Source organism: Colletotrichum lupini, chromosome 2 (genome assembly GCF_023278565.1).
Source record: "Colletotrichum lupini chromosome 2, complete sequence".
Classification (NCBI taxonomy): Eukaryota; Fungi; Ascomycota; class Sordariomycetes; order Glomerellales; family Glomerellaceae; genus Colletotrichum; species Colletotrichum lupini.
The window spans coordinates 5,557,247-5,565,953 of NC_064675.1; the positions used below are offsets into that span (position 1 = coordinate 5,557,247).

An 8,707-nucleotide genomic window follows, 5' to 3' on the forward strand; every position below is an offset into this window, starting at 1 on the left:
GCTACATCTACAATTTTTTTTTTTTTACCCTTCTGGACGCGTCTCACGCAGACACTACTTTACCACCCTCAACGTCAAAACTCTCCCCACGCAACCCATTTCACTCGAACAGGCCGCCGGCTGTACACGCCGCACCTCTCACAGCGCGGCAGACATGGGCTAAGGGCCCAAATCCACACCTTTCAATTCGACCGACGCGATGGCTACAACGGCAAACGACACCAAACCTTCATCGCGCGATGAGTCTTCGGACTCGAGCGGCAGCGACAGCGAAAAAGAGACCCCGACAGTCGACACTCCGACCACAGTAGAATGGTTGGCGACCGGTCGAGAAAAGCGGTCTACCGCCGGTAACCGCATGAAGTCGATGCTCGCCAACGAAGAACCCGATTCAGACCTCGAACTGCTTTTTGCCGAAGACGACAACGACGAAGGCTTCAGCGATGTCGACGATGCTGGTTCCGACGTGCAGATGGACTCGTCATCCGACGACGAGGATGACCAGCAGCAGGGAGACGACCTTGAGGGCGAAAAGGAGCTCGAGAAGCAGGCCAGGGAGAAGAAGCTAGCGTCGCGGAAACGCAAGGCCCAGGAAGCTATCCCGGCCAAGTTCAGAAAAAAGGTCCGCATCGAACAGACGGCCGCACCCGCGCCGCGGCCGAAAAAGAAGTCGGAACGGACGAGCTGGCTGCCCTCGGCGGCTGACATGCCTATCCGCGCCTCGCTCCGCCAGACGACGATGCTCAGCAAGGAGCAGCTGCACCAACAGATGAAGGAACGCGAGGCGAAGCGGTTGAAACAGGTGGCCATCATGGAAAAGAAGGCAAAGAAGCTCGAGGCGTCCAAGAAACCGCCCATGACACAGGCGGAACGGTTGGCTGAGGCGGCCCTCGTGGAGAAGCGCAACGCAAAGTCGTTAAACAGATGGGAGGTGGCCGAAAAAGCGCGAGAAGAAGAACGGCTTGCGAAGCTCGCCGCTCTCAACAACCGAACACTCAAGGGCCCTGTGGTGACGTACTGGAGCGGCATTGGTGAGTGGGAGCATCATCTGAAGCACGTTGGCAGGGTCGCCGAGGAAGAGAAGCCCGTTCGGAAGAAGAGGGAGAAGAAGGAAAAGGTGGATAAGACGAAGGGCAAGGAGAAGGACCAGAAAGATGGCAAGGAGGAGGGCTCAGCGTCGAATGCTTCTGAGCCGACGCTGCCTGCACCGACGACAGAGACGACAGCAGAGGCACAGTCGAACGCAAAGCCTGACGCTCCGCCAGCTCCCCCGACGTCAATGGATGTCGACCAACCTCAGCAGAACGATGCTTCAAAGGCATCGTCGCCATCGACACCCGTTCCGCCCGTCCCAACAGACCCTGCACCGATAGTGAAGACGGAAGAGCGCCCCCGTGTGATGGCTCCCCCACCCATTCCTCCACCGCCATCGTCGTCACTCGCCATGCCCAAGCCTGAAGACAAATCCAGGATCATGGCACCACCATCAATACCACCACCGCCGACCTTTGGCTCCATGTCCATGGCTCCTCCCCCTATTCCGCCACCTCCAAAGACATCGGTATTGGCAGCTCCAGTGCTCGCGCCGCCTGTTCTTGCCCCTCCCTTGGGTGGCATCCACCTTGCTCAACACACGACGCAGCCAAAGTCCAATGTTCTGGCGCCTCCGAATGTATGCCAGCACAAGTCTCCTCTATCCATGCCGGCTCCTCCCCCTCCACCATCAGCAAGACCGCCGCCGCCGCCACCTTCACTAGCACCACTCCAGCCGTCACAACCAATCGCTCCGCCGAAGCCTCCATCACAACCGACGGTCGATCCCTCTCGTCCCGCACGGCCTGCGACTACGCCTGCGCCGGCAGAAGCACCGGCGCCTGAGGAGCCTCCCCCGAGCGAGGTTGCTCGCAACGCCTTTATTCTTCGCAACTTTGACGAAGAGCGTGTGCGTGACAAGACTGTACAGACCCAGATTCTCTTTGGACGGCGAATGGACCGCCTTGCAAAGCCAGCGCCCCGGCCAGTATGTGTCATTACCGCCCACCCCGCTCGCTACCGCGACCCCGAGACGGGTTTACCTTATTTCAACGCCTACGCGTACCGCGAAATTCAACGACTCCGCCGCGGCGAGTACAAGTGGAGCAGCCTGCTCGGCGCATGGGTCGGCAGCTGCACATATGCCGCTCGCGGGGTGCCGGAGCGATTCCTCAAGGGAGGTCCGCCAAGACAGCCAAAGAAGAAGGAGGTGGAAAAGGAGGAGGCTAAGGTTCCAGAGACAGAAGCAGAGAAAGGCAACGGCGCCGTCGGGGAAGGCACCGAGAAGCAGGAACCCAATGATGCCAAGACGACACTACCTGCTCAGGAGGGGGTGGTGGATCAGCCGACAGCCAAGACGGATGCCGCGACGGTGCCCTCACCGTTACCGTCGGCGGGGCAGGCACAGACGCAGCCGCAGACCCAGCAGCCGCCGCCGCCGCCAGCCCAGCCGCAAGCGCCGCAACCAGCAGGCCAAGTTCAACCCACCCAGGACAAGGAAGTGAACTTGGCCGTCACCGAGTCTGCAACACAACCCGCTGCCGCTTCGGTTGCGACCGTTGTCTGAGTAAGGACAAACTCTATGAGAGGCCCGCCTGAGTAGTTGAGCAGAACAGAAAAAACTTTACGGGAACGAAAAAGCCACGGCTATTTGAGGATTTTCATCGGACGGTTTGTTCCTGCGCCCTGAACAAATATAGGCTCCGACCGATCAGATCGGAGAGAGTGGGCCGAAACAAGGCACACACCAACATACACACATACCTACACACGGGGAGTTCAGAGGGAGGGTAGGAGGAAAGTCAAAACATGGGGCCAGGGCTCGACTTTCGAGGCCCACAATGTTCACGGGCGTTTATCAGGCCGCTTGCTGTATTGGGTACGGCGTTATATATGGCCTTTTTGGTGTGGGATGGGACGGGGATACTGTATTTCTATTGTGATAATACCCGTAGGGCAAGTTTCCCCTCGTTGAAAGGTGGGAAAGATATGCTCTGCCGTTCTCGGAAGTGCTCTGAGAAACTTGAACAAATGCTTCACTCTGTCCTTGTGTGTGTTGTTCGTTTCCTTTGCATCACTGGTCATCACAGTATGGTATTGTTCATAAGTACTACCAATGAGACATGTGATCACTACATCAGAACAAAGGGTCCAGTTCAGTATCTCGTGAGTTGTCCAGCGAAATAGAATTCCGGAACTCCACAGCATTCCGGGTGATTCTTCTCGGCCGGGAGAGAAAAGACCGACGAGACACACGTAACCCCCCTTTCTTCCCCCCCGTGTCGTCAAAAGTCTCTTTTTGAGATTTCCCTTCTCCCACCTCGTACGTAGTGACACAATTCAATGGTATCAATGGGCCCTCGGAAGCTGGATGATGAAGCACGAAAGGGGGGGATGGCAGACCGAAAGCAGACTGAGCTGCTGGAGGCCGGTATGGCTGGCTAGGTGGTACGGTCGGGCTGGAGGGCATGAAAAACGCTATTTAAGAATTTGTTTGGACGTTGGGGGTGTAGTGGTTGACTTTTCTCGTGCCAGATCTCTTTCTCTCTCTCTCGCGCGCGCGCCGAAGAATGTTGGGATGGTTTTTTTTTTTTTGGTGATCAGACCAGGGCGGGTTTACGTACGACTGTAGACAGACCACTTACAACCCACGGCCCTGGGTGCTACTTTGAGTGAGCGAAAAGCTTAATTTGAGGTGTGGTCTCGACTTTCTTGTTCCGGGCATGAGTCGTGATAGATGCGGACATGTGGGAACGCATGATCAGGAGGAAGATGTCAGGTCCAGGGTAGGGAAGTGGTAGAAGGTGGAGGTTCGAGGGAATGTAACGCCGTTGGACATGGCCAGACTCGGAATTCAATCTTTGATCGAAAACACTATCAACGATGCGCGGGATATAGGTGGATGGAGGGGACGAGGTTACGTGGTTGCATTCTGTACACCGCGCCATCTCATACAATCCATCTACGGAACTCCCACTCGCAGGCATGCCTCACCAATACATCCGTTTACGCGCGCGAGCAGAGTAGCAGTAGTAGTAGCATTGCAGGAAGTAAGGCTGTTGACACGGAGTCGCAAATCCGACGTTGAGCCTCACCAGAGCATGCTTCGCCTTTCTTCCCCTGACCATGACCATTCGGCCCCTTCACCTTCACGTTGGATAAGCCTGCCATACATACCATACCACACCACCACGTACACAACCAACCTTCCCAACCTTTCGGGTTCGATATCGGATTCCCGTCTCTCCCTTCTTACCATCCGAAGCTTTCATTCGTTCCTCGTAGCCGTACCTGGCCTTACGTACCTCTCTCCCCCTCCCCTCTCTATAATTCTCTTGGGCGTACGTACGTATACACACACCATCAACATTTACGCTCACTAATACATCGTCGTCCCATGTTCAAGGTGCTGCGGTCTCAGTAAGACCCTCCGCTCTTCTGAGCCTTTTCTCTCCCTCCCACCCCTACTTTCTTACACAATCCCACTGGGTGCCGATTGGGTATGAATAATAAGCAACCGGGCCATACAACCCCTTCCATGCACCGTTCAGAATTTTGATTACCTCGTTTCTGGTGCCTGGGTAGGTGCCTGGCTGGCGTGGGAGCATACCCGGATACTTCCTAGGCTGGACGAGGGTTGTGATCGCAAGTATAGGAACACCCTCACTATACCTCGCTGAAATACTCGCATCTCCCCCAATCTCCCATGTCAACTCTCTTTTTCTGTTCCGACGTTGACATCACTTGGCGAAGAATTCGCGGGTGTAGGGAGAAGTACGCTATACCGCAGAGAGAGTCCATCTGGGGGGTCTCGTAAGTTGAACAGGATCGCAATTCAACCGCTTCTTCCTTTATCTTCGGACCCCCTTCTCGCATACCCCTCCCGTTTCTCCGAGGAGTGAGTCCCCTTGGACACACACGTGTTGAGACACCATTATCAAGAGACACACGAGAGGGGACGGATCATCGTATCTGAGTACATGTCGTCATTCTTCCCCAACGTGATCGGGGAAATCACGGCATGTAGGGCATGGTGATAATCACTTTGCCTTGGGAAGACGGATCATGACCATGACGATGGACCATGGCGACGCTCGCCGGACACGAATAGTGCATGCCGTAGTCAAAAAGTAACCAAGACGAAAACGGGAGACATCAAGAACTCCAAACCAAGACTGATGATTTAAATTGTGAGATCCAATCAGGAATGAAACATCAACCGCCAATACTATCTCACAACCTTCAACTAGCCAGTAAAAGTCATGAAGAAGGCTTTCGTATCTCAAGCCCCAAATCACTGCCTCTGTCCCAAAGTAAACATCGTGAACAATACTGGAGATAATGTAGGTCTTGAAGAGAATGAAGGGAGAAAGGGGGGGGGGGGGGGGGGGGGACGCCCGTCGAGAATCTGGTCCAACCAACTACACCTACACATCGTCGTCATCCCCTCCCCTCCCATACCGTACCTTATCCCAAGAGGAGACCAAAACACCCAAATGACATGCATGGCTAAGCTTCTTTCATGGTTTGATGAACACATTTCCCCTCTCGGATGGCTCTTAGCAGGAACTGGGATTTTCTCTCCCGCTGGCTTAACCGCTCATGCTAAGCATCCTCTTCTCCCTCGCTTACTCTTGCTCAACTCTCGAGCTTGCCGACACAATAACCTTCACCCGCCCACCCAACCATATTCTCACATCCAGGGCACACACAAACATACAAACAATACTCACCATTGGACCAATCGCTGTGGTGCCCCTTCCAGCTCGTACGAGGCCCTCGGCCGAGCCTCACGGCAGCTCTCCAATCGTCCACTGCCCACCACTCCGAATCCTTTGAAACCGCAACCGTGAGTGCACAGATGGTATTCGTAGGCGCGTAAGCAGCAAAAAAGAAGCTTATTGAGCCAGAGCCTCGAAAAGAGCCAAGGTTGCTTGCTTTTCGCGGGAGGCTAAATCAGTCAGTGACCCATGCTGCAATTTAACAGCCGGCGGTAACCCGGGACGTTGCAAGCTAACAGACGGCTTCTGTCACTTGGCATATGGGGGAGGAGACAGTTTCAAGCTTCTTGAGTCATTGCAGATGTTTCATTCAGGTTCATCTATCACGATCTCTTCGTTCCGCCTAAAATGGCAACGCTAGTTTGCAATGAGTAACCGTTTCCCATCAATGAAGCTTGCTCAATGCAGCCACAGCAAATCCGATCCAAATACTCCAAACACCTTGGTAATGTGTACCACATTTGCGCCGTTGCCCGTTGTCCATCTTTTCCTTTGTGGGATGTCCATTCCATTGTCCCCAGAGTTCCTCAAGATGTCCACCACATAAAGCGCCGTTGGCATGAAAGCCGTGAGTGGTAGTAGCTGTAGAAGGGCAAGGAAAGGGTATATCTCGTCCAGTACTCCGTCCAAAATCCGATTCCTTTTTGCGAATATGAGCTAGTCAGCCCTGTGCCCCAATGGGGAAGGCTGATGCGATGCCGCCTTTTTGTATAACCTGATATGTAATCCGTCTAGGTGGCTTTGGTTGTGTGCTTAGCCATCGATATATACGACGGTAGTGCAGAGTCACCGTGTAGTGTGACCTGCGTAGTAAATTTCTGTTTAGATACCCTTGCCGCGGATGACATCAACCATCCAGCCCATCTCATTGACCAAGTCGTCAAGGCCGTTATCAGCGGGGGCGGCAACCATGGTGTGAACACCGGGGTGAACCTTGATGCCGGGAGCCCGGGGCAAGCTGTAGTTCTGCTCCAGAAACGGCTTCCTGGTGCTCGGAAGAGACAAGGGCTGAACGAAGTTGGCATCGCTCTCGTTGGAGTAGCGATCCTCTTCGGTAGAGTCATAGAAGGATGGTGTATCATCCTCAGGAGAGATGGGGCCGATGGAGGAGGCGACGCTGGAGTCAGACGAAAAGGAGAAGCGCGAGGCGGATGGTGCCGTCGCCAGGTCTCTCAGCGTCTTGTTGACGGGAAGAGGAGGGAGAGGCGAGTACTTCTTCTCGCGTGTGAGAACTCGCGGGGCATGCACTACCGGCAAGGTGCTGTCAGAGTGAGAGCGTTTGAAGGGCGGTGGTGACAGGCTGGTCGTGTAGGGGTTGACCTCGTAGGCCGAGTTGGCAAAGTTCTCATCATCGTCTCCCTCCTCGGCAATGTCGTCGGGGATAACAACAGGCGGACGCCCATATGCGCTAGAGGAAGCGCTGGAGAAGGGGTTCTCATCGGAGAGGAACCGTCTCAGGGACTCTGGGGAAAGATCGCGGGTTCGGCTTCCCTCAGATGAACCGCTTCTGTTGTCATCCGAACAAGATCCAGAGTACGGTGAAAGAGGTCGGTCCTCATCCTCGGATTGGCGGCCGCGCTCAGCAAGCCGGCTGGTGGACGGCTTCCTATTGAACATACGACGCCAAGACGGCGGCGGGGAGGTAGAGCCGGCACGGGAAATGGATCTGCCAGATTGTGCAGCCGGTGCGGAGCCCAGTCTTCGAATTGAACCGCCAGGCACTGGTGGTGGCGGCCTGGGCGTAATGAGCTTGTCTTCAGGGTTCATGGTCTTCTGTTCACCAGGACGGAGCGAGCCCAACGATGCGCTCCTCTTCCTCTCGGCCACTTCGTAAGGGACATCCAGAGTGTTGACAGTCTGTCCAGGAAGGTAAGGGCAGTTGGTGGTGGTAGGCAGTGCCGGGTTGTGCGACTCTTGGGTTCCATCAATCTCGTACTAAGACGTGTTAGTGCGCGGATCAACCTAGCCTCGCCAGATAACCTACATAGTAGTAGTAGGTGTTTCCCATCTTCAGGCCGCCGTTGCGCTTGGTATCCCTCGCACCCAAGTCGTCGTCCAGAACAATGTCCTTGAAAGTGTGGCATCCGCGCCATTGGCCGCGATCTCGTCGAATATCTCGTTCCATGGTGTATGGTTTGGTGAAGTTGTCCCAGGAGCCGACCAAGTGTACTGATCTTACAGTCGGATGAGTCTGACTACATAGTCGTGATGGTCAGCGAAGGTAAGTAGAGGGGTTGCTTCTGGTAATATATATGAAGAGCAAGTGAGAAGGTATGAAGCATGATGCGAAAGCCAAGACACCAGCCACTGGGCTTGCGCCGAGCATCAGACCTGGTCCCCTGTCCCCCACCCAGGAGCGGACGAGGTGCCGATCACCGTCGGCGACGATTTTTTTGGCTTTGCAAGGTGTTTGACGGAGTTCTCGGAAGGTTGCCGCTGAGAAGCTGGTAATGGCAGGTGAGAAGGTGTGAGGGGAGGAACGGGCGCAGGCCAGGGCCGGGGAGGTAGGGCATAGCATAACCCGATATAAACTTTTCCATCCGACAATGTTCGAAACATGAGCCCAAGCAGACGGTTAAGCAGAAGCAAACAACCTTCGGCGCCGGTCCCCGAATGCTTTGCCCGACCCTTTGGGGAAACCGAAGAGATGTGTGTGAATGCTAAATGAGGAGAGGCAGCGAACTCTCGCAGACCTTGTGCTTCATTCGGCCGTACTGGGATTTGTGCAGGAGTCATGTAGGAGGCGTGATGGGACGAGGGGATCGAGGCTATTGGCCAGACATACAATTATGCGAGTTCGAACGAGAGGGCGATCGATCTTGTTGGATTTGGAGCGAAAGCGAAGCCAAAGTTTCGACCAGCGAACGGGAGAAGAAAACGAAAGCGAGATTGCA

At 54.9% G+C, this 8,707-nt stretch overlaps 3 protein-coding genes across 3 annotated transcripts; 1 reads left to right on the top strand and 2 right to left on the bottom strand.

Annotated features, from left to right (window-relative positions):
- Positions 1–199: 199 nt before the first annotated feature.
- On the top strand, positions 200–2,599 carry CLUP02_04002 (YL1 nuclear protein; the record flags this gene model as incomplete). Its single annotated transcript, XM_049283019.1, has 1 exon — positions 200–2,599. The coding sequence occupies one exon, from the start codon at positions 200–202 to the stop codon at positions 2,597–2,599; it is 2,400 nt and encodes a 799-aa protein (XP_049140162.1).
- A 570-nt stretch (positions 2,600–3,169) lies between these two features.
- CLUP02_04003 (uncharacterized protein) lies at positions 3,170–3,502 on the bottom strand (the record flags this gene model as incomplete). Its single annotated transcript, XM_049283020.1, has 1 exon — positions 3,170–3,502. The coding sequence occupies one exon, from the start codon at positions 3,500–3,502 to the stop codon at positions 3,170–3,172; it is 333 nt and encodes a 110-aa protein (XP_049140163.1).
- A 3,133-nt stretch (positions 3,503–6,635) lies between these two features.
- On the bottom strand, positions 6,636–8,331 carry CLUP02_04004 (uncharacterized protein; the record flags this gene model as incomplete). Its single annotated transcript, XM_049283021.1, has 3 exons — positions 6,636–7,748; positions 7,798–8,004; positions 8,122–8,331. The coding sequence occupies 3 exons, from the start codon at positions 8,329–8,331 to the stop codon at positions 6,636–6,638; spliced, it is 1,530 nt and encodes a 509-aa protein (XP_049140164.1).
- Between the last annotated feature and the right edge of the window lie 376 nt (positions 8,332–8,707).